The 26335-nt window shown below is 37.0% G+C and overlaps 1 protein-coding gene and 3 non-coding genes across 4 annotated transcripts in view; 2 read left to right on the plus strand and 2 right to left on the minus strand.

The window, feature by feature from the left end:
* Nucleotides 1-26335, minus strand: part of LOC105393041 (soluble guanylate cyclase 88E) — a 44364-nt gene that overhangs the window by 495 nt on the left and 17534 nt on the right. The window contains exons 2-16 of the mRNA XM_048630630.1: nt 11266-11441; nt 8718-8999; nt 8079-8284; nt 7761-7884; nt 6629-6770; nt 3787-3913; nt 3253-3457; nt 2999-3145; nt 2478-2610; nt 2087-2314; nt 1716-1997; nt 1298-1432; nt 960-1080; nt 587-668; nt 263-377 (exon numbers count right to left, since the gene is read on the minus strand). Of these exons, the coding sequence (XP_048486587.1) occupies nt 263-377; nt 587-668; nt 960-1080; nt 1298-1432; nt 1716-1997; nt 2087-2314; nt 2478-2610; nt 2999-3145; nt 3253-3457; nt 3787-3913; nt 6629-6770; nt 7761-7884; nt 8079-8284; nt 8718-8999; nt 11266-11433 (2497 nt within the window). The 5' untranslated portion in view covers nt 11434-11441. The remainder of the gene's footprint in view (nt 1-262; nt 378-586; nt 669-959; nt 1081-1297; nt 1433-1715; nt 1998-2086; nt 2315-2477; nt 2611-2998; nt 3146-3252; nt 3458-3786; nt 3914-6628; nt 6771-7760; nt 7885-8078; nt 8285-8717; nt 9000-11265; nt 11442-26335) is intronic.
* Nucleotides 8590-8662, plus strand: Trnaa-agc. Its single transcript has one exon. It is a non-coding gene; the product is annotated as a tRNA-Ala (tRNA).
* Trnaa-cgc lies at nt 10542-10613 on the plus strand. The gene has a single exon. It is a non-coding gene; the product is annotated as a tRNA-Ala (tRNA).
* Trnai-aau lies at nt 10897-10970 on the minus strand. Its single transcript has one exon. It is a non-coding gene; the product is annotated as a tRNA-Ile (tRNA).

The following is a 26335-nucleotide window of genomic DNA, read 5'->3' on the forward strand; positions in this document are numbered from 1 at the left end:
AAGTATACCTACTAAGAATGAAGTAAGAAAATACATTCGAGGTTATACAACAACAAAATAAAGAGAACACATACTAAACATGAAATCTCAAAACACACACAACACAGAAGACTACCAAACAATAAGATGAAGATAGACGAAGCCTGAAGAACTAAACCAAAAAGATCCAACAGAAGAAAACAACGTTATCCACACGCAAAATCAAACGAGCAACGAAAATTAGGCAATACAATAAGACCTACACACAAGTCCATCTACCTACCCAGGTCATCAACACTGTTCCTTGGTATCATCGAACAGGCAGTCTCAGGCCTCAGAGTAGAGAATGACTCTGTCAGTACTGGAGCGGAGCGGGGTGGAGACATACGAGGCTTACTCTAGAAAATTTAGAAAATCTTATCACGATGGGCTGGATTCAGAATTAATTGCTATCAGTTGTTGTGGCAAAAAATATTAGAATTTTTCAGATTACCTATAACACTTGCATCTACATAAGATTTTGCATTGGTTTTCACCCTTAACTCAATGTAATATTCTTAGGACTTTGCAAGATTATGATATAGGTATTATATTTTTTTTAACTCACCAATAAATCATTGAAGCTGTCATTATCAGGGTCCTTGGTGGCGGGCGCGGTGCCAGGTCTGTAAGGTGATGTAGTACTGAAACTTTCAAATGAACACTACAGTCAGAAAGGTTTGTTCATAGCTAATTGAATTCAGCTTCTCGTAAGATTCTAGATCTTTGGAGAAAATGGGTTTATACAAAATTAGATAGATAAATGGGTAATGACTTACTGTCAGTAACTCTATCAAGTTACTTTCATACGATTTTGATATATAATGAAAAGAAACAATCTGTCAAAATCGTATGAAAGTAACTACCAGTTATGGATAGATAGAGTCATAGAAACTGGCAGTTAGAGGTAAACTAAAACTCGAAAATGTATAAGAAGTTACCAGAAGGTAGAATTCAGGCTGTCGGAAGTGGGGATGTTGCGTGGAGTGTCGTACGTCCTGAAGTCCATGGACTCTGCATCAGTCCAGGTTCCACCGACACTTGCCGAATTGGACCTGGTTTCTAAAAAGTGAAATCGTTCAGTTAATTTCATAAACAGGAAAGTAATAACTTTATCATATTAATTTGGGTCTAATCTCTAATCTTGATATAGTAAATATTTTCTTCTTTAAATTCAACACGAATTTAAAGAAGAAAATATTTACTATATCAAAATACAAAAAAACGGTTTAGGGGAAACAACTGTGAAGCGTTACTTACTAACTATGGTTGTTTTTACCTCTTCCCTTCTCATGCCTGCTGGGTGAGTTGGCGATACTCCGCCTCGCCACGTCTTGGAAGGTGACGGGCGAATACATCCGTCTCTCTTCCACTGGTGACGTCACTGTAGGTGCAGCTGTGCTGGTTATTTGACCTGCAATTACGGATACAAGAGTTCGGTAGGTATATCATGAATTATGCTATCATCGACATAAATCATTTTATGAATTTGTGAATCTTTTGTTAATGACAATGTTTACTGAAGCTCTTACTGACGACGTTAGTAATGTAATCATTTTATCAATGGCTCGATAAAACTTAGAGATTTTATTTTTTTAGTATTTTATACATTTTATGCTGTTACTGTTTAATATACTAATTTGATATTATCCGTTATTGAAATCGTTATTGTTTACATAAGTACATAATCTACAAACCTTGCGAAGTCTTCAAAGTGACGACAATATTGCCAGCACCATTAACCAGTGAGTTCGCACCGGAGCTGACTGCGGAATTCGGGAGGAGGTCATTGGGAAAGTTTCCGGAAACATTCGGGGAGCTCTCCTTGAGTACGAGAGCTGAATGCTCTGCGATGCTGTCGCGGATGTCAGCCGCTCGCTCCCACTCCGGCTCAGTGCCAGGCTGCAGTTGTGGGGATATCATCTTATTGAGAGCCGATCGTGATTCGCGACCTTCCAGCCAGTAGGTCTTCATCGCTCCTTTAGACAAATGCATCGATGATTAGACATGTGTATGATGCGAGAAGATGACATATATGACTTCTTTATGAGGATATAAACAGACATACCTTTCCCCTTAACCTGTATTTCTCCGCGCTCAGTGACCATATATTCAGGAGAGAGCAGTTCATGCGTGGTCTGTGATATGTGTATCCGCATAGCTTCTGACGTGGACTCCATCCTTGAGGCAGTGTTTACGGAGTCTCCGAAGAGGCAGTAACGGGGCATCTTAAGGCCTACAATACCAGCGACTACAGCCCCTGAGTGGACACCCACGCGAATTGACAAGTGGGATCCTGAAAATAAGAAATGATACATTTGTACACAAGTTTTAAGCTATAAGCATCAGTCTTATCTCATCGTTTGAACAGTTAGCAGTAAGTTCCTTAAATCTGATACACAAAATGATATCATTAACTGAAAGACGAAATTATAAATCTCGTAGAAATTACTATTTACCTGTGCTAGGATCCTTTAAGTCTGTGATAGCATCGACCATATCCAGGGCCATGTCACACACCTTCTCAGCATGATTGTCTTCCTTCTCCGGAGCCCCCGACACCACCATGTATGCGTCTCCAATCGTCTCTACCTGGAACCCATTGATAAACTATCACCATTTTTAGTGAAACAAGTTCCACTTATTATAATTACACACACGAAGCGAAGATTCTTACTTGATACAGAGGTCATAGCTCTATTAATGAAGTATTACAGTCTTTGCGTTATAAATTAAGGCTTACAATCTTACATGGACTATAATGAGCTTGGCTATAGATAAATAAATATACCTTATTCTTAAGGTAGCCATTCACGAGCGATCCATTTAGCACGCTGTCGATCCAAAATTCGTCATTGAATATGAAAACACTGTCGGACCAAATGGATTAGCCCGGCACGATTCAATGCCTATATTACGTGACAAACACAAGAGCAAGACTAGTGCCTGATATTACATACGTATACCACAAGCTACGTACCTTATAGACGCGGTTCCTCTCGGTGAGGGTGTCGAAGATGGAGTACATGGCGTTGAGCATGGACACCACCTCCATGGGCGTGATGCGGGAGCAGATCTCCGTGAACGTGACGACGTCAGAGAACAGGATCGAGACGCTGTTGAACATCTAGAACGAGAAACAGGTCATAATTATATAAGATTTACGTAATTTTATGACAGATGATTTTTAACTCCTGTAAAATTTTATTTAAAAGTTGTTCTTTACTATCTTACCTCACAAGTATCAATAGGGTTTTCTCCCTTGCGCAGTCTATCGGCCACCTGCTTCGGTATCATCTGGTACAGCAGTTCATCAGTTCTTTTCATCTCCTCGTCAAGTTTCCTCATGGACTCCTCCAACTTCTTGCTCTTCTGCTGCTCCTGGTCCAGCGCCAGTTTCAACTCCACCGATTGCTGCGTGCCTGCTAGCATCAGGTCTCTGGAGTGTGTAAGATGGATAATTTTAGAGTGTAAATGTAAGTTAGTTATGTTGTTTTTGTGTTGAAACAATACATTTATCATAATATGTGTAACAGTGTACATGTAGGTACCTACTTACTAAGTTATACAGCTTATAAATAATTTTACATCTATTAACATTCTGAACCAATAACGACTGGAGAGTATGCCATGCATGCTAAGGTTCGTTTATAGGGGTATCTCCACTTATTTTAGTTTGGCTAAGTGTAAATACAGCTATTCTATCCGTACGAACGTAGATATGTATATGTCTTAATTAATTAAATCATATAATTTCTGCTACTATACCTGCTAAAGTCATGCATAGACAGATCGTTGATATACAGCCCGGTAGACACCAGCGCCGACAGGTCGGGCATCACCGGCGTGCCCAGGTACATCATCATGCGCCAGTTGTCCATGTAGATCATCTGACCTGCACGTGCGCAACATGAGGTTAATATTATGATAGTTATTGTGAGGTAGACATGGTAAAGACCCGTTATATGGTGGGTTTTGTATGCAGTAGCTACGTGGGTTTTGGTGATGATGATAGGTATTTAGAACTAGTAGATACACACTGAGGTTTAACAACAAATAAGTATTGTGCCATTTTGTATGAAATACCTACATAAAATAAGTAATCTAGTCGATGTTTGTTTGATTTTGACCAATAAGTAAATGTGGATGATTTTTTCAGGAGCATGTAATTTACACCCTCCATTGTTTACCAAAATAAGTTAAATAAAACAAAACACAAGGCAATCAGGCAAAGAAAGGTCACTGGCACCCAATAAAACAAATGAAAAACGGTTACGTTGAGAACGCGCTATGCGTGTAAAATTTTACAAATCCAGTAGTTGCAAGTTACTGTAAGGTCCTTTATGGCGCCGTTTGACCGTTGTTTACTACAGTCGAGATCTCGGAGGGGTGCTAAGCTGTTCTTTATGGTGTTTTTCTTATTCTTGTAAAGAAATTGTGCCTTCTACCGTGATGATGATCGTGAGAGTTGGAGATTGTTGTGCTTTCCTTTTGGAGATAAAAATGCATGAAATAGAGATAAGTAGATAAGTATATTCAACTACTCAAAGAAGTATTAGGTCTGTACAGTATAATGACATCATTTAAAACGAAATAATCACATAATAGTGCAGTCAGTGCACCATGAAAACATCAAGTGAACGAATCAGGTACGTACAATTCTACAATAAATAATTGATAACTTATGATACAGCCCGGTTTTGGTTTTCAGCTGATACGGTGTATTTCCTTAGAACATTCTACAGTGAGAGACAACTTGCTATGTGATGTGATAAAATATACAATTAAGTATCTCATTGGTTCCCTTCAGCAGTCTACCTTTCAAATGTAGGTTTATGACGTCAGGGAGGCGCCTGCCGTCATACGCATAACGCCTTTTTGGCTTGTTCTGTTTGGTCTCTGCAAAAAGTAGAAATTAATAGCCGATTTGGTGTTTTGATTTTTAGGACCAAGGAACCTACAGACTTGCAAAGATTTCGCGGTTTTTGGTTTGGGTCATTTGAATTCTGTTTTTGTGACATTACCTAGTGCTAGCTCTCGCCGTCTAACCGCAGCTTAAAGATACCTAATAAAATATGAAATAAAACACATAGGTACTTATTGGAGTAAGGTAATTAAAGGAATCATAACATTCACAACCCAACCCAACCTAATTATTATGATAACTTTGTATTGTTTTTTTTTTGTTAGTTACTTCACTTAGGGCTGATTTTTCAATAGTCAGATAAATGATATCTGAAGAATAAAATTGTTCCTGTCACTGTCTAATACAAACATTCTGACGCGACAGCATGAGCATTATTTCTAAGATAACTTTTATCTGACCATTGAATACCTAATCAGCCCTTATTTTAGCCAAAGTTAAACATAACATCCCGTATTTTGTACCTAACATTGTAAGTATAATATTATATTTGACCACGAGACCCACCAGTAAATACTGATTAGGTATAGAACTCGTTAGTGGCACTTTCACTAGTCTTCACTGAAACTGTGACTTTATACATAGTGATATAAAGTTTATATTTCAGCAGTAACTAAGCAATAGAGTTAGATAAAATATTCAGTATTTCCACGGAAAATATATTTCTCGTAACTACTTATATTTCAACCTTTTCACTGCTACCTAGAATGTTGTTGTAAATATCAATTTGTTTGTTAGTTTATGTTTTAACTTGGGCTAGGTAGATTTATGTATCGGTATTGAAAGTTGTAAAGCAAACTTTACTTTACTTACTTACCTGATCAATATTTTTCCATGAAGTCCTTGAGTAGGCGCAATGTAAGCACTTACAAAGGAAAAATATTCTTCATACTTTACTACTCTGCCGATGCCGTAGCCCGATCTCAAAACTAACCCCCTTATTCATAGAGAAGTTACAGAACGTTTTAACTAATAAACTGTTTTGTCCCTCTCCGACAAAGTACAATTTGTTCTTTGACAGAGAGGGACAAAACAGTTTATTAGTTAAAACGTATTGTAATTTTTCTATGAATAAGGGGGTAAGTATATTGCTGGCTTGCCAACTACTCGCCAAGCTATCTCCTATTATGGAACAGCTGATCCTATGGCATTGGCATCATTATCGACGTAGATAACCGTGTACTTATGTATACCGCAATACGTCATAAACACAGTGATGCGATTTGTTGACTGAGACCGCTACACGGGTACGTTCTCGACATCGATAAACATATGATTAATGCGCGTTGCACCAATCAGGACGCCGTATTTGTGGTGAATCGCGATATAGTGACCTTTATCTACATCGATAACAGTACCCAGCAGAAGCGCATTAAACAAGGATATCTACGTCGATAAAGATTCCAAGCCGACGAAGCTGCAAGTAAGAAGGATAGATTTTTTTGCCAACGCGTCGTTTGCCCCGGTGCATTGTATTTAAGCCACACCACCCCTTATCCTCATTACTCTGTGAATGTTTTACTACAATATTATTATGTACACTTTCCTCATTTACTCTTTAGTATAATGACTCAAAGAGTCTTTACGTCATTCCTCCACCCAAAGGGTGCCCAGAGTTATATCCACTTTATAAATTGTTATTAATGTTCTGTTAAATCAATAAAGTAGTATTCTATTCTATTCTACCTTTGAGTCTGAGGTTCTTCTCGGTGGTGCCGTCGGTCTCGTCGCTCAGTTTGAGGATCTCGGAGCGCTTGTCCGAGGGCTTCTCGTGCATCACCGCCTCCACCGTCACCAGCTCGAAGATGTTGTTCGTGCGGTTCAGGATCTACAAGGAGAATATACAGGGTGTTGCAATTATTATACTCAGGGTGTTGCAAAAGTGGTATAGTAACCTAGCACGGGGCGCAAGACGATGCCGCCGTCCGCCCGCGCCGATGCGATGAGGAAGCAGAGGCTGGGGGATGCAAAACTTTTGTCACCTCATGATGTGCGCGTCTTGCGCCCCGTGCTAGCCGTCCTGGGGTCACTCTCGTTCTGAAGAAAAAAAAATACTTATCTACAGTTTTCAATGAAAGAACTATACGTAGTAAAAAAGGGGCGTGACTTACAAAGGTTCGATGATGATGAGAAGGAAATAATTTGCATATGTATTTTCTTCTCCCACCTTTATATTTATAGCGATTCTTTCCTACCTACTTGGATATACAGTGTCATAAATATTTAGTACCTATAAATAAACACAACATAACATAACCCGCTCGGCCGCTCCATGGTTTTCCTGTCTCCCATGTTACAAGGTGTTATTTCCGCTATTGTGAATCAGATAATGGATTTAGCACCGAAAAGGTTTTGGTAGGATTTACTGGATTCGTATTTTCTAATAAGATCGCTAGTTCCAATACCATCGATGACGTATACACATGGATTTGGGTAAGGAAGGATAAGACAAGTAAGGTAGATCTTTGAATAGTATTGTAAATATCAGTTATTTAGTTTTATTGCAGGGATAAAATAGATATGTGAGCATTTTTATGGCTGCATGATAATAATATGTTATAAATATATTATATTTCACTTATTATTTTCATGCAGCCATAAATTTCAATTCATGTCACGAACCTTTCAACTTTTCTGGCAAATGTTTCATGTTATTTTCCGCTAGAGGCGCCACTTTGTACGTAACATACATGGTAACTTCAAATAAGTGTGGTACCTATGTTATGTACGGCAGAAACTCCATAAAAAGAAAAAGTATATCTTTTTTCGTTTTTATAAACTAGTATAATTATATATGTGGTATACAATATAAACTTACCGTCTGGAATTTGAACGCGATGAGCGGCCGCACCAGATCGAACCAGTTGGTGATCTTCTTCCCCACCAGGTCTGGCAGAATCACCATCAGAGAGTTGCCGATGCTGCGTACCACCATGTCCGAACTGTTGGGATAAGCAGGATTTACTATTAGTAGAGCGAAGAATGGCCTGGTGGTGCGAAAGTGGCGCCATCTCGTGGTTTAAATGCGGATCTACTTTGTATGCTACAGTGGCGCCATAACAATAAAGGAAATAGGCGTAGACAGAATAATTTGAAAGTTTTGAACTCGATAGTTAATAAAGTAAAATATTCTTACCCAAAAACGATGCAAAAAGGGAATATCTCGAATAGTACAGAAGCGCTTATTGGCAGATGTTTTTCTTCGCGTGTCATTGCCAAAGATGCCAAAGTGAAGGCACGATTATCAAAAGTTAGTTGAAAGGTCACATGAACTGTGTCCACAAGTAATTCTTCTCGTACAAGCTCTATTCGCATTTCTTTGTGATAGAAATGTCTCGCTACCTGAAACAAATTATTTGATAATTAATTATAATATTTTAATTTTTAATGAATAATATGTATCTAAAATAGTTCAAGTTTTCCATTCTAGATGGCGCTTACATACACTTTGTGAAGTTTTTTTTTGTATATTTATGTTAAAGTGTTTGTTAATTATTCATAATTAAAATTGGCAATCTTATGTTCTTTATAAACAAATTGTGTTCATGTTTTACTATTTTTATGCGTATGTAAACAATTTTTTTAATTACTTTTGATTTCCAATGAAGGTGTAGAACCTGAATGACTATTTCGACTTCACTTCCACCGGGGGCGTAGCTCAGATGGTAGAGCGCTCGCTTAGCATGCGAGAGGTACCGGGATCGATACCCGGCGCCTCCAATACGGAATACACTTTTTGCATTTTTTATTTTATCAACTAATAAACAAAACTCACCTCCCGAATCTGCCCCATAGCATAATACACAAACCCGCGCCTTTTAGACCTATAATGGAGCGTTAACCCCTGCCGTGTCTCGTTCTCGCATATAAAACTGGGTGCCCTCATCCTCGGGTAGCTGAACTTGAGGTACTCATGGAGGTTGTCCAAGCCATTGAGGAAGTCCCTCATGTGACGGCCCAAGACTGACAGGACGCGATCGTAGCCGTACTGAGAGACGAAGCCGACGAAGTACACGCCCATTTGGTCCATGAACTCACGCTCCGATATTCCTAGGACCTGTGGAAGAAATTAGATGAAAATCAAAAAGGTAACAAGTTTGTTATTCTATGCTACTATGCTATGTATGTATTTACTATTTACTATGGGTCCGGCCCGTGAAGCAAATTAATCTTTGAAAGATTTAGGTAATAGGCAATAGAAGGTATTATTAATTTATTAGGTACCTACCTAGGTACTTAAGTACTTAAGTATTAAATAAATAATGTGCTAAGTTATATGAACATTAATCTAGACGTAAGTATATCATAATCATCATCACCAGTCTATCAATACTGGTCCCCTGCTATATAGGTACAATCTTTCCCAACAGATACACGTTGTGGGCCTTCCTCTTTTATTCAGTAGGTAGGTACTTACTGTAAGTACGAGAAAGGAATGGTCATTCTGACTGGACAACTTTTTTAATGTTTGTAAGTACCTAGGTGCAGGTAGTTAGTACCTAGTACTTAGGGGCCGTCCATTAATCACGTGAGGTCGTTTTTCTCATTTTTTGACCCCCCCCTCCCCCCTGGTGATATTTGGTGAGGTTTGGGACCAATTAATGGACGGCCCCTTAGTAAGTAAGTAGGTACTAGTCTTTACAACCTTGGTTGGTTAACTATGTGATTTGTATAACAAATTTTCATTTCATGGAACTTTAGCGACACTTCATTTTCATCACTTAGTCCAGTCAATGAATGACTCAAAATTAGGTGTAGAGTGCGTGAGCAGGTAACTAAGCGATTCCTTCATTGATTGTCCAACCCACCTAAAGTTACAGCTATTTTACTTACACTTAAGCTTACTAACTCGGTGAGTTATGTCAGTGAATTTAGCAAAATTCAAGTTTAAAATAGCTGTAACTTTAGGCGGGTTGGACATTGACCAGCATATGCATATATATTCTAAAAGGGAATTAAAAAATCTACAACTTCTTTCCTCTTCATTTTATTCGTTAATGAATAGGTTTAGACAATATGATGCAATGTTTATGAATGTTTTGACATGAATGAATTTTTCTTGTAAATTTAAACTTTTTCCGAGGGTAATAGCTCGAAAACGGTTAGGAATTTGAAAAAAATATATGATATAAAAGTTTTAGATAATTTTAAGAGCTCCATTTCATTAGTTGAAAATATTTCTCTCCGATGCACCGTTTTCGAGATATAAGATAAAAACCAAAAATTCGTACCTTTATCCCCCCCTCCTTCCCCCCGCTCATCACCTAGGAGTCAGGACTTTTGGTATGTTAACAACCTAAGCCCCCTGAACAAGTTTCTGAAGGAATCGCTTAGTTACCTGCTCACGCACTCTACACCTCATTCCTTGACTGGACTAACTAAGCTTGCTTTATGAATGTTTCGGAAAAAATGAGGTAGTAGGTCTATGGAAAAAATAAACTTCATTCGACTACGGATGTGGCCTCATTGGTGGGTTGTGCTGTGCGTCGCGTCGGCGTCGTCGTCGTCGTCGCCTCGGTCGTTCCAAATGGAATGGTCAACATTGTTGTAGGTCGTTTGAGAACATATATTATACTGTTATTTCGTTATGATCCTCATCGGGGATGTAACTCAGTGGTAGAGTGTCTGCTTCGCATGCTGAAAGTCCTGGGTTCAAATCCCAGCATCTCCAAATTGTTCTTTTGTTTTTATTTTTTTTGTATTTTCTATTTTTACTACATGCTAAATCCTGAATTTTTATACATAATAATAATAATCAAATAATTGTTATTTTTGATTTTGGTAATTTATCTGTGGTAATAAAATTATTTGCTCCATAAGGAAATCACAAAAAACAACTTTACTTATAAACTAAACACAAAACAGTGACAAAAAGGCGACCCATCCAAAATTATAAAGTATGCTTTTTTCAATGATTTATCGACTAAGTACGAAAAAAAAAACAAAAAGATATGTGGCCCATGAGGGGATCGAACCCGCGACCTTCGCGTTATTAGCACGACGCTCTAACCAACTGAGCTAATGGGCCGATGTGAACATGGTTGAAATTATAAATCATTTACTTTTACCATTTCTTATCTAACAACGACCTAGCGAGCATTCAATAATGATTAGTTAGGAGTTAGGATAGGACATGAAATGTGTCTTGTTTATTTATTTCTAAACGATTTTAATGTGAAAACTAATAAGTAGGTAGGTAGGTAAGTACTCAAATCATTTTTTTATTAACATATAAATACCTATTTGTGTCTTACACATTTACCACGTTTCGACTAGTTAACACAATGCTACCGATCTATGACCACCTCAAACCTCTCACTCACCTCCTGCGCCTTCTTGGCCAATCTACAGATGAGGTTTTCCGGGTAGACCTGGTGCACGGAGAAGGAGGGCTGCTCCACGCCCGCCTGCCGCCGGATGTCCTCCCAGCGCTCCTCGCCGTACGTCTGCCGGATGTACTCCGCCATGTTCTCCAAGAGCAGGCCGTACATGGTGATGCCTGTGGAAGAGGGGGCTGTCAGTTTTGTGGGTACCAATCGGCATAATGGTTACGCACACCAGGACGGCATAATTTTTACTTATGGACAATCAACCGTAATGTTACAGAAATCCAACTAATATTTAAAATGCGAAAGTTCGTAAGTGTGTATGTTTGTTACTGCTGAACCGATTTTAATGAAATTTGGTATGGGCTTAGCTGACACCCTGGATTAATACATAGGCTACTTTTTATCGCGGTCATCTATCATGGCGAGCTGATTTTCCGCATTTAGCCTCCAAGGTGGGCCATTATGCGTGAAATGCTATTAAGCCACCCAAGCTCACGCCAGAAAGCCAGTAGACGACCTAGGTTGCTCATGGCTTCCCGGAGGGACCCCGGATTTTATCGCGGTATTCCCACGAGAAACTTTTTAAGGCGAAACAAAGCTCACGGAAACAGCTAGTATAACATAAATTGTAATGCTTTAAAATGAAGCCGTGGCGATGGCCTCTCAAGTAAAAATTATAATCCCTTGCCATAAGACATCCGTGATCGTGAGACACAAATCTTGCCACAGCTATGCACGCTCATTCGCTTCCACAAGAAAGCCAACAAAGCAAAGATCGACTTTTAAAAAAATGGGTAAAACGTAGACATTCACAATACTGGTCCACGCCTTACGGCGTAAGGGCTTAGCTGGGTGGTTGTTAATAGGCTTATTTCTTTGATAAAATTCTCATGAGAGTTGTTTTTCATATATTTTTATGACATCATGGTGCTGAAAAATAAATGGAACCACCGCATCTATGGGGCCTGGCCTTAACCCCATCATTCACTGCATTTGATTCCCTTATTATTGGTTTTCCCACCTTTAATATATATCCTATCGCAGGCAAAAGCAAGTTTGAGTTTAACACTAAGCTGTCGAGTTGTATTTAGGTAACTTGTAGCGAACGTTGACACTAAATACGCTAAAAGCTTTTCCAAGTACTTTCTTGATGGGCACCAAATTAACTAATGAAACACCCGCGGCGATAATTTATTGTTTCTCTTGACCTTTTCACCTGAGAAGGTATTCTTGGATCGGATGGCGTAGTGTTTTAGGGGGTAATGTTGTGTTGACTGGTGGGACTTAGGTCCTTTTGATTCCCGGCTGGGGCAGATAATCTGTAACTAACTTTTCACTTATCGTCATGAAAGTTACGTAGCATTTAAAATGAAAATGCATTTGAAGTGCGGCATTATACGTTATAAGTACGTAAGTAAGTACTGTGTATTGTATGGGCAGTTTGCGAAGGTTAGTAGGTAGGTACCTACATACCGAAAAATTGATAAGTAGGGTGAAGTATAAAATGTTTGTTTATATTTTAAGTCATTGTATATCTCTACCTATAACGCTGTTATTTCTGAATTTTTCGAAATTGCAGCCCCCTCTTGATGCAGTAGTAGGTAGGTACTATCCATCAATACAGTACTTATACCACGACCATTTCTTTTCAAAGTTTCTCTTTGAATGAAAATATAAAGTAACCAAAGTCTACGATAGCTTTTTGAAAGATCTATAGCATAAAAGGGAAACCTTGTAAAATGTTAAAGGAGTTTTTCTAAAGAGGCCCGGTTCATGTTACTAGGGCTGCATAGTGCCTAGACTGCCTAGGTTCAGCCTTACCTACTACAGTTCGGATCAGAGGAGGCCTTAGTATGAAATCACTGTGTTTTGAGTGGTCCTATCCTACTATATAATAGTACCTATCATATCATATATTATGTCTGGTAAGTACATTGACCAGGGAAAGGAAATCACACTGGTAAAATTGGACATTCTACATAGTATTAAACGATATTAATCATAAATATTAGGTACATGCCCTACCTACATTATGTTAAACGCCAGACGGACACAAATAAACCTTTTAGGTTTCGTGTCAAAATGTGTAATATATTTAAGATTTCTTCTGTTGTGCTAATAAATAAATAAATAATAAATAAATGTCTAGGTAGTCCAGGTAAATACCTAAGTATCTCCCTCCTCAACCCAAGTGACATACTCACAAGACATACTACACGACTGATCAGTGATCAGTATTATATTGTATACTGTCTCTAGTTGATTAAAGAGTAGGAATTGGAATGTTGCCAACCTAATAATTGTAATAAAATAACTGACTCCAACCTGTTACCTTTACTCGTATGGATACCTACCTAGTTAGTTATCGATTCTGTTACTTAACACGAAGGAATTTTCCAAATAAGTATATTATTGTCAAAGTACATAATACAATGTTGTAGGAATATCACGTAAAGACAGGAAACTTCCATTTATCTGTTATTATATTAGGTATATTAAAGAGAGACCTTGTAGCCATGGTCCAAACAAATAGGGCGATAGAGGAAAGAAAATTCAGCAGTTTATTTTCTTTGATTATATACCTAATCAAAGTTTATTTTACAGGTTGCCACGGGAATGTTCTAACCATTTTGAAATCTTGAAAATATAAAATCTGTTACCATACTTGTATATATGAATATATGATATATATATATATATATATAGGTATATCATAGAATAACGAGTACTACTGTAAGTACTTGTTATATTCTATGCTTGTTATTTGAGAGGTTAATTTGATCATTTATATTCGAACAAAAAGGATGAAATGGCTGATAGGTATATTTCAAGGTAGATAGAGGTATATATAACTCTATATTTAAAAACGTATCTTACTGACGTGTATCATAGCTACTGTGATTATTTCTTAATGAAATTTTAGTTTTTCTTTCTGAATATTGAATTGGCGCGTTTTGTTATTTACCGGAACCGGGACAGCGAAAGGTCGCACTGATTGGCATTCACCTTCAGTACCGATGTTACTAATTCAATGATTCCACGAATTTCTAAATCAATGAAATCTTTCCGAGTAAAATATCTTTCATCCCTAGATTTTGTATATTTTAACGTCAACTGGCTACCGAAAAAGGCCACATTGAGCAATTTATTTAAAGGAATTCATTTTCTGATACGCGCCGAGGCTACGATTTCTGAGATGCGATACCGAGAAATGATACCAGGGGCCTGCATTCATTCGTACTTCGTACTTGGCACTTGGTGCTTTTTTATTTAAATTTATTTACAAACTAGTTTTTTAGGGTTCCGTAGCCAAAATGGCAAAAACGGAACCCTTATAGTTTCGTCATGTCCGTCTGTCCGTCTGTCCGTCTGTCCGTCTGTCACAGCCGATTTACTCGGAAACTATAAGTACTACAGTGATGAAATTTGATGGAAATATGTGTTGTATGAACCGCTACAAAAATATGACACTAAATAGTAAAAAAAAGAATTGGGGGTGGGGCCCCCCATACATGTAACTGAGGGATGAAATTTTTTTTTTCGATGTACATACCCGTGTGTGGTATCAATGGAAAGGTCTTTTAAAATGATATAAAGTTTTCTAAAAAACATTTTTCTTAAAGTGAACGGGATTGAGATATCAGCTCTCAAAGTCGTAAAAAGTATGTCCCCCCCCCTCTATTTTTATAACTACGGGGTATAAAATTCTAAAAAAAATAGAGGTGATGCATGCTAATTAACTCTTTCAACGATTTTTGGTTTGATCAAAGTATCTCTTATAGTTTTTGAGATAGGTTGATTTAACTGTAATTTTGCTGCTACGGAACCCTTTGTGCGCGAGCCCGACTCGCACTTGGCCGGTTTTTTATTAATACATACAAAGCACTGAATTACTTAGGTACTAGCAAAAAAATTTAAATTTCGCAATGAAAGCATTTATTTTTGCTGTAATTTATTTGTATAATAATATTTTGATTAAAAAACACACAAAGATTCACCTTTGAATGAATGCAGTTTATGTACTGTGCGATGTGTAGTCTTATCGATGTAATACGCACTGGCAAAATGTTGGGTCGCATAAACCTGCTATCGCATATTTTCGTTGAAATGACGCTAAATAGAATCTGCCTTTGCAGCTATAATAATAATTCAGATTCGAGTTAAATTCCAGGAAAGGCTGCCCAGATTTTAATGTGCTTATGCCAATATTCGGAGAATTTGTCGGAATAAAGGGTTTTGTTGTTATCGATATAAATCATCCTGGATATTTTGACGAGAATACAGAATGCAGGGGCCAGCCAAAGATAATTTAATTTCAGTGAAATAAAACTATTATACCTTCATATACTTATAATATTTTTTTAAGGATCTGACGTTTTTAGAGCTAAATCCGATAAGAGGCTCCTATCACGAAGTCAAAACTAGTTAAAAATGAATGTGAAATTCAATAAGTATACCTTTTGAATCCGAAAATGGGTGTCAAAACAAGTTCGCGATGGGTACACTGGTTCCCTAACATCAGTTTGCCGAAAGGCCTGAATGGCTGGGTCTACGTGCAAAAAGCCATGTCCATTAAACAGATTGTAGCAACAAGGCAATTCGCACCCTGCCCACGGCTCCCGACGACGACGACGTTGCGTTGGATAAGGAGGTTTGACGTCAACTGCTAATCCTATTAACGATAATAACGATGAATCAATTGAACAGCATTTGTGATCTCCGAAAAGGAAACTTTTATTACTTTTTTACATAAATAAAAAGATTATACTACTATAGCAGTTGGAAGTACCGTGTATGAGTTGTACCTAAATTTTTTATTGCACATAATTAAATTTGTAAACAGGCGAACTTAATGATAATACTTAGCATTCTCTTCTAATTAATCTTGTATTTTTACCTGCCACACTTGACTCTATAAAAACTATTCTAACATGTCTAATATGAACAATGGAAACTCGGACTTAAATTACAATAAAAAGGTACATGTAGTTACCTAACGTTTATTTTCTCGTTTACCAATTTTCAGTTTCAGGTTACAAAGGCCTGCGAGAGTGGGCGAGAGAACCCTTGGACACCGGATCCCTTGATTTTGTATGGTCCTTAAAATTATGAATATTGAGAATATGTAATTTTAAATTAATAATTTTGTTATAAGTAAATACTCACTTAATATTTTCCGCTCCCACTTTAAAACCACCACAAACAATAAACTTATTATTATTAGCCACTTATGTTCACCTTACACCCAAAAACCTATAACATAGCCATGTAATTATAATAATATAAATTGTATCACATGTAATAGCTAACATTATACAACCGTAACTAAACCATTCTAAGTCACTCGGCTTCAACGGGTCAGACCTTAGCTAATCAATATACGAACAAGATGAAGTTTCAATGCAAAAGAAACATCTTGATAAATAACACCCCACTTCTACCTGAGCTCTTATTTTGAATAAGTTCGGATAGAGGATTTTGACCTTTTTGATTGGTAGTCATTAGGTTGAACTTAAACCGGTTTAACAGGAAACAAAATGCGGGCATTTTTTTTTCTTTGTTTTTGTATGTGATACACCATCCTATTCGCATATTGTTATTCTAAGGGTCAGACTCAGAACGTCAGAGTCCTCGATCCATTTTGGGAAAGTCAAAAGTGATGGCTACAGAACCCATTTAGGCATCGGTATTTATTTTTAGCACCTAAGTCTATTGTGTTTTGTGTTATACGTTTCCTTATGTGTAATTAAACGATAATAAGTACCGACATCTCATTGTGATTGTTCGGACGGATAACTATTTTTATCTCATTATGATTTTATTTACGAATGACTAGAGTTCGAACTTCGATCCACGCTACAGTCCAACTATAAAGTTTACATTATAATATAACATTTTATCATTATCAGTTATTTACTTACATTTTAAAAATAAAATACCGTTTGGACATGGATTTTTAAGGGATTTATCCTTTAATAAATATAATACATCGATTAAATACGGTCTGTAACAATTAGTTAGAATCCATTACCGTTTTCAGGACTTTATAGTTTTACTGTACTTGAACGAATCTTTGCGTCTTGGCGCACCAAGAAAAAAAATTGTCCATATCGCTTGCTTCAAATCTTACTAAGCACAAATTTCTAAGCTAGCTAGTAGCTAACCGCAAATTGGCAAATCTGCAAAGGTAGTACTCCGTTTACCAATCTGCATGAGTAAGTTTATAGACGGGAAGATCGGCCTACTGTTAGTCCGCACAAAAAAGAGATAAGCAGAAGATGTTGAAATTGACTGACTTTGATAAAGGTAAGTATTAAATATGTGTATAAAGGAATATGGAACTTTATCTTTCATATCCTAACTATCCTAACTAATCCTAACTGATATTATAAATGCGAAAGTAACTGTGTCTGTCTGTCTGTCTGTCTGTCTGTCTGTCTGTCTGTTACTCTTTCACGCCAAAAATACTGAACGGATTTGAATGAAATTTGGTATACATACGGTCTAGACCCTGGGAAAGAACATAGGCTACCTTTTATCCCGGAATTCCCACGGGAAAACTTTTTAAGGCGAAGCGAAGCGCGCGGGAACAGCTAGTAGTTTGTAAAATCTATTTTATTTATAAGTTTCCAAAAAAGCCAGAAATAAAATCTTGAGAACATTTTGTAACGCATGATTCATTACACACAGCGAAATAAATAGAGGGTGTTGCGAATATCCAAAACTCGTAGAACAAAAGTTGTTCAGAATGACCCCCTGAGTCACCCCCTTTCGTCTTAGTATACCCTTTTTGCAACACCCTGTATAGTGAACTGTAAAATACAAACGTAATCAGCTGTAAGTATAAAAGTATACGTATTTTCTATCATTTAGGTGTTGTACAAAGGGGTCAGATTTTTCTGCTAATTTCAGTTCTGCACTTTAGATAAAATCCACAAAGCAAATAAAATCCGACATGAGGTCATGATAATAAGAGTAAAACAATGATATTACAGAAAGTGAAGTACCGTCCATTACATAAGAGTGGCATGAGAAGAAAAAAATATGCTATTGCATAGGTTGTGTTGTAACTTAACTTATTGTAACTTAACTTTTGTACCTAATTTCTTCTAAATAAGCGAACTAGATCTTCACAAAAGTTGGGTACATTTTCCTTCCAGATGAGATCGTCAAAATATATTTTGGCCTAATATGCCATTTAAAAAGTTTAATCTCTACAAGTAGGTGGCCTTAGCATATCGTTTAGGAATCGAAGTGAAGTTTAGTAATTTATCGTCACCCCCCCCCCCCCCCCCCCCGTGGGACATCGTTACTGGAGGGTTACTCTAGTTTGAAAAAACAACGAACGAAAGAGAACTGTCGATGTCGTACAATCGGTACGTGTACAATAGGTACCTTTAGCTCCAATTTCGCCATAGTCGGTTACATAGAGCATAACCAGGTATAAGTGGTTGACTTTTTACACATCTGTAAAGAATTTTATATGGAGATGACGTTTAATTGATGAACCAATCCCTGGTTGGTTAGATAACCGACTATGGAGAAATTGGCACTTAACAAGATAGAGTCGTGGTTAGCGCAGCAGGGCTCTGAAACTTAGGGCAGGTTTTTTGTTCCGTAAACCATAAGTCACTTGTCAAGCAGACATGTATTTTGTTGATTTTTAACCAATGGTTGCCATTTTTTACATGTATTTTTCGTAAGCTAGAGTGAACACTCTGGATTCTGGATATTATACGCCTACGATTTTCATATAAAAGATTTATTAGGCTATCTGCTACTAAAGCTAGATTTTCTTATTTTTCTTGATTTGAAAACAGAAGTCCTAGCTCAGTAAATATTTTTTATTCGTCGGAATTATCACTAATAGTAATTACTTTCCCAAGTTGCAAGAATTAATGGTACTTACATGTATTAAACTAAGTGTAGGATTATTGTGTTTCCTTACAGATTACTTAATAACGAATACTCTATCTACTAAGTGTTAGTTTTGGAATATTCCAGGGCGGTTCATTGACTGACACCACCGGTTCGTAAACTTTGATGTTCATCGTTACACTAGCACTAGCAACCACGAAATAGGATACAAATACAGACTTATAGTATTTCTAAAGTAAGTACATTTCTGTGATCTGTGTCAGTAAAATTCAACCACTCACATTATTCTTTTGTCATTGCTCACAAGTGACATGTAGCCAGTCAGATTACTGTCAATTTCAGTCATCCGATGATTGGCAATTTCTTTCTGAATACGACTTTGATACATGAAAAGTTTCAATGGCTGAAATATAGTTTCTTTCACCGTTAGGTACTATATACTTACCTACTAAAAATGATAAAGAATTTTATTAAAATTTGTGTGCATATATTATCGAATGGAACACGCTACTTACTCAACCTGTCCCGTAGTAATATATCATTATTGGTAGGATTCATAACAGGACACTGTTGCGTGAATAAACACTTATATACCCTAGGTAGCTCAACTAGTCCTTTATGTAGGACATGTAAGGAAGTAGATGAGACGGTTGAACATATTTTGTTAGCTTGTCCACCTACTACAGAAACAAGATTATCTATTCTTGGACCAACAGAGCGCCTACCTCAGCTATGGCAACACCCAGGCTTGCTACTCCAGTTTACTCGGGAGCTAGGCTGGCTGAGCTGAAATCAAAGGGATATTTACAAAGGTTCCACTCGAGAGAGCCACTTACAGGAACTTCACCCCCTACCAGAATAGAATAGAATAGAATAGAATATCGAATGGAAAGTATTACTTTTTGGAACGCTAGTACAACTACTTTATTTTACTTATTAACTGGATGAGCAGTTATTGAGTAATATCTAATTTGATGTTTGTTATTAGACTCAGATAGTTCTATAGGTTCGTTTCTCAGAATATAATAGGTACTTACTGAATATCAATTTTTCAGATCATATTTATATTAAGTAATTTGTTACGCTGTCTACAAATATCTATGTAGGTAAGTAGTTACATAAAAATGATTACTTACTGAGAATTATTAAAAGATTTTAAAGCTAATATTAAACCTTTTAGTAGATACCTATACCGATCAGCTAGAATGAAATGAACCCTAATTTCGATATGAGTTGAATACGAATGAGATATGGAGGACAGGCACTGAATATACAAACAAACTGATTTAAAAATAGAATTAGCACCACTTAATAAGTAGATACTGTTCGATTTCTTTATTTCGTAAGGAGGCTTGTTATATTTATAAATAGATCGACATAAAAGGTTGCAGGGTTAAGGTGTCGCATATTAAAGTTGATGCAACATTATAATATACAGGGTGGCCCAAAGAGTGACGTCCAAAGGTAAAAATTTGATTCCTTATGTCAAATCTTCTTAAGTTTCAGCTACCTAGCTGTAATGTAAGTAAATCGATTTTACGATCGAGCTAGTCAAAGTTATCCAAAACAATTAATCCACTGAGGTCAATTTTCTTAGAAAATTTGTAAAACAATGCATAACTTCTAAACAACTAAAAATCGCTGAACATAAGTACATGGGGGTGATTTGGCTACCTCTTGACCTAAGTATACAAAATTTTTCCTTTCGACTTCACTCTTTGGGCCACCTGTATAGTACCCTCATCTGGAGTTAAAATGAATAATGGAATCAAGGAATTTTTGAATGGAATAAAGTCGCAATATTATTGACATGGATGTCAAATCGAAAAGCGAAATGAATAACCTTTTAAAAAGCACAGTGGAACATGTCGTTTTGTTATAGCCGTGGATATTGACAAACGACTGAACTTTTGTTATTTGCTATCTGCCGGTAGGCACTGTAGCTACTTACTTGCTTCGATAGATATACGCTCGTTGTTGGTATTATGAGTATTGCACAACGCCAGAATTAAATATACCTAGGTAGGTACTGTACTTACTGTGCGTTCAGATACCTACTTCAGACATTGATTTGATTGTTTTATTATCTTGTTATAATTATCTTCGTAATTATGACTTTTAAATTTTTAATTGTTGGTAACATAATAAAAGTTATTCGTTAAACATCTAAAAAGTTCACTGTACAAGTAGCCCTAATAACTAAGTAGTATCAACACACTGTACACACATAAAATTAGTCAGATAATTGTTGTCTGAGAAGTAAAAGAGTTGCTATCACTGTCTGATACAAACATTCATAAGTATGAGACAGCATCAGAAATTCTCGTGATATCAGCAGAGCTAGTGTCAGTTTTTGCTCCGTTCGAGTAGTGGTTAGTTAAAGTAGAGAGAGTTGCCTCGAACAATACAGGCGCTGGTGGCGGTCCACTGGGCCGCGGAAGTGTGACAGTTGCCATCGACACGACAAGAAGAAGAATACAGGCGCTGTACTAGCTCCGCGACATACAAATTAGAGTCTATTTTCACTGCTCCAACGGTTAAGAAAAACCGACTTTTGGCCCTCAGACCATTGAATCAGCCCTTGGACAAACAACGTCATAAAGAATTAATAGGGTAAGTTACGGTGAATGACGCCGCGAATTTAAATGGCCACCACACTTTATCATTGTCACCAACCTTAGACGCTTGCAATTTAAAGTTTCGCTTCCAAATGAGTTTATTTAAAAACTTTGCATTTATTCAAAGCAGCGCCGCTGATCTCGGAGTTGCAAACTGAAAGTTAAACAGCAGCTTAATAGACAGGGTGCTGGGTTCCAGTCCTGGGATCCAGTCATTAGCATTAATACAATGTAAAAAACTGAAAACTTGAAATTTCTAAATTAAATACATTAGTAACGGCTATGTGATTACAAGTGTTTGTAGCAGTCTGAGTATACTATTAATTCTTTAAGGGTGATAGTGTTATACTACATATTGTAAATAAGCCACAATAACTCCACTAGATGAATATTGTTGTTAAGTACCTAAATATGCGCAGTGTCTTAATCCTTTTAAAATAGTAATTATAATTTTAACCTCAATTATTATTACTCTATTTCTATACTCTAATATGCCTTCGACACACCTTCGTCTATCTTTATCTTCGCCACATAGGATTATCATCCAATTTCAAAATTCCTGAAAATAAGCGATTCTAAAGCGACTGGGAAATGCCAACAATAGGATAGACCATTGCTAAACATAAGGCGATCGCTCGGAAAAGGTATACTTATCGAAAAACAAATGAATGAGAGATGAAAGTATGTGTACCTAAACACGTATAATATACACGTATAATGCTACGAGATAGATTTGCGGTTAGGTCCTAAACTAAGAAATACAAAGTTTCCTAAAACTTCGAAGCGTTGCGCTGCTTCATTTAGGTACCCAATAAAACAACTAGTAGTATTTAATATTATTACCCTAATGGTACTAATCTAATACCGATTAGAGCTCGCCCGTCCGGCTGGCCAGAATAGGCGCCGGTGTTCCGTGGCATGCTAATTCTGGAGCCACGTTCTCCCACTGAATGGATTTCGTGGCCCATATATCTCTCATCGCGTCTCAATACCGCGGCATCGTCAATATTTGTGGACCGTCCCGCCTCTTTGATGCCAAAGGACGCGACGGCTCATCACTACTTACTTTTCTTCGAAATCGGCCATAGAAATTGAGTTCTTTTGTCGTCTTTATTGATATGCAACCGACCGTGTTGGTGCTTTGAATGGAGCACAAATTATTTGGTTTGTGGAGGTATACAATACTTGGCTATAGAATTTATATTGTAAGAATGTGTAATAGATGTGATAACATATTATAGTCCGCGTTGACTCATGTGTAAAGAATAAAGCATAGCATATCCTACATAGGTTTAAGGCGTAAGTGTTAATTAAGTAATTATATAGGTACTTATGTAAAAAATACGTCCAAAAAACACAAACTAAAAGCTTCAATCGAAATAAAAAGCAGACGTAACTAATGATAAGTAATGCCATAAAAACTCAACTTTAATTAAAAACCCAATTATACAAGACAAAGATAACAAACTGTTCCTAATTGCGTTGGAAAAAGTTATGAATTCAAACTGTCAATTGCTTTGACTCACGATTAACAATAAAAATGGCGAGCGGAGGTGCGAGCCACGTCTTAGATACCATCTGAGGCCAATTCAATTTACCCCAAGCCATTGATGTCATATAAAGTAGAGCCGCATAAAGTGTTAGCTTGTTATTTTCTTGTCTCTATTTCGCGTGGCATTGCCTTTTTTAATTTGTTTTTGTTTTCTTGGCTGAATTGCACGACAACACCACTGTACCTACAGCTGAAGGTTATGATTTTATTTTCATATTTAACTGAGTTAAAAACAAGTAATTTAAATAATTATAATTTTTGTGAGGGTTGTAGATACCGCTACTTTACCCAAAGCATTGTAGTTTGGATATTTTTCACACAATAGAGATGTCCTTCATTATTATTTTTTCACATTTATTAAATTGACGTCGAAATATATTTCTGCTACATCTGCATGGGACTTTTACCCCCTTATTCATAAAAAAAGTTACTGGACGCTTTAGTTATTGAACTGTTTTGTCACTCTCTGACGGAGAACAATTTGTTCTTTGACAGAGAGTGACAAAACAGTTCAATAACTAAAGCGTCCACTAACTTTTTTATGAATAAGGGGGTTAGTTTATAAGTTTTTATGATACGGTGTGAAGTAGCCATACTGTGTGTGTTATTATTTTCCTGTTTTGGAAGCTGCGTTCATTATCACTTTTTGTTGGTAGCAAAGTTTAAATTTTTACTCTCGCCGCTGTTGCTTACTTTTATAAAAAAAACTGCATCTAAAGTGAGAAAAAACCTTTGTTTAAAGTTTACTTGTTTATTAATAATGAAATGTTCACAAAGTGAAAGACTTTGTGAACTTTCCATTATCAAACACAATTTTCTTACATAAGCAGCTAAAGTATCTACAGGATTTAGATCCTTTTAGACGCTCTTAATAATTCATTGGGTATTTACTCGCGCAGCTATTCGATTATTGAGCCAATAACATGAAAAAGGATCTTAAGATATTCCGGAGCTCTTTCCTGTTGTTTGTTCTGCCTCAATTTAAGGTTGTTTATGGAAGTTTCGTTTAGGAAGGCGCCTTAATATGTTTTTATAATTCATAAATTATTCCAGACGAGGTAAAAATAATATAGTGCTGCATCTTTATAGACTCCTCAACTCGTACGCATTCCACCTATCACGCCGGTATAGGGATATGCGATATACCTAGTGACGTTTATCTATTGCTACATCGATAACGGTGCCGTGCCGCCATGAGAGCCTAAGGCTGCGTTTCCATTGACGCGGAGCTGTGCGGAGATGAGCGGAGAATAGCGGTGAAAAGTGGTGAGTGTTTCCACTGAAGCAGAGCGGAGAGGAGCGGAGCGGTGCGGAGCGGAGCAGAGCAAACTTTGGAGTTGCGCAATTTTGCGCCCAGTTTGTCTCCATCTTTCAGAAAGAGCATATGTCATGTTGTCGCTTTAAAAAAAAAGCAATTCTTTTATATCTTTCCTTACTTGAAGACGAAGATAACGAATCAGGTGAAGTAGCATTGACTGTTGCGACTTTTTTGGATATGAAGTGAAAACATAGACTCTGGATTCGACAACATATAAATTATCGTTCCGTGCATGGAGAATTTTCAACTTATTTCCATACGTGTGATGATGAAAATAAATGTTCGAAACTTCATATAGGGTAATTCATATAGGGTAATCACATTAACTATAATGACCTAAGTACTAATTACTAATATAAATATACCTAGCTACCCTCCGCAACGCACCGCCCTGTCCTCCGCTCCACACCGCCCCGCTGTCCTCCGCTCCGCATCACCCCGCTTATTTTATATGAATATCCGTTCAGCTCTGCCCCGCTCCGCTCGTGCTGTTTCCATTGAAGCAGAGCGGAGATTTCGAGCATAGTGATTGGACAATTCATGCACCGCTAAGCACCGCTCCGCCCAGCTCCGCGTCAATGGAAACGCAGCCTAAGGCTCGCTCGCAATTTAGCACTGTGGCTTTAACTGCACATCTGTTTACATAACAAGGGTGTATTGTACCTATATGTAGAAGATGTGATGTGTGTTATGTGAGTGTGTCATTACAATATAGTGTACATAAGTACTACGTCGTAATGTACACTATTACACTGTACAATGTACAGTCATCGCTACGGTTACACTTTTGTACATCATTGTCAAAGAACACATTCAGAACTTGTGCCAATAATAAATACATACATCCCTATTCTAATATTATTACTATATTTAACCTTGTTGTTGATTGTACCTATCAATAAAGACGGATTGATCTCATAAATCCCGTAATCGATGATAAAACTAAACGCGAGGCCCCATTGGTGCGTTGCGTGATCACAACGTCGTCGTTGTCATAGATTTTTGAGACGTTTGATTAAGATAAATAATGTTTGATAAAGATAAATAAAGTTCACTGACAACGGCAAAAAAAAACTGAAAATTATACTATAAAAAACAAACAATAACACAACAGGTTTCTGTCCAGAGTACTTCAGAGCGTCAAAAAGGCACCAGTAATAGACAATAAGGCCACAGCGCTGGTTTTCAGCTGGCGCTTTGGGAAGATGGGACGCAACGCACCAATGGGGTCTCACCCTACGTAATTCACTCACTGGAAACTATCCGAAGGTTAACTAAACAGTTGCTTATTCTTCCGATAACTGTGTTTATCCCTCAAAGGTTTAATCATGAATATTCTACAAAGCTATAAGTTTTGTTGAAATGTTCTAAACCTTTTAATTTGAATACCTTTTCATAAAATTTAGTCTTTAGCATAAGTATTTCCATTTCAACGGACACTAAGGCAATTTTTATTTAGCTCTTTGCTTTCACAAATTTATAAGTATAACCTATAGAGTGTTTGAAAAACTAAGTAAGTAGGTGTGGGTGTTTTACAATCATATGATTTTTTCAAACTACACGTAATGTTTAGATGGAAGTCTTAGATTAACATTATTATTAATCATGGAAGTAATAAGTAAGAACTATGTAAGTAGGTAAATGTTTCTATTGTCAGCGTTTTCACAGCTTTTAAAGTCAAGTAATCTTATTGAGTAC

The sequence above is a fragment of the Plutella xylostella genome, chromosome 26 (assembly GCF_932276165.1).
Source record: "Plutella xylostella chromosome 26, ilPluXylo3.1, whole genome shotgun sequence".
Taxonomy (NCBI): Eukaryota; Metazoa; Arthropoda; class Insecta; order Lepidoptera; family Plutellidae; genus Plutella; species Plutella xylostella.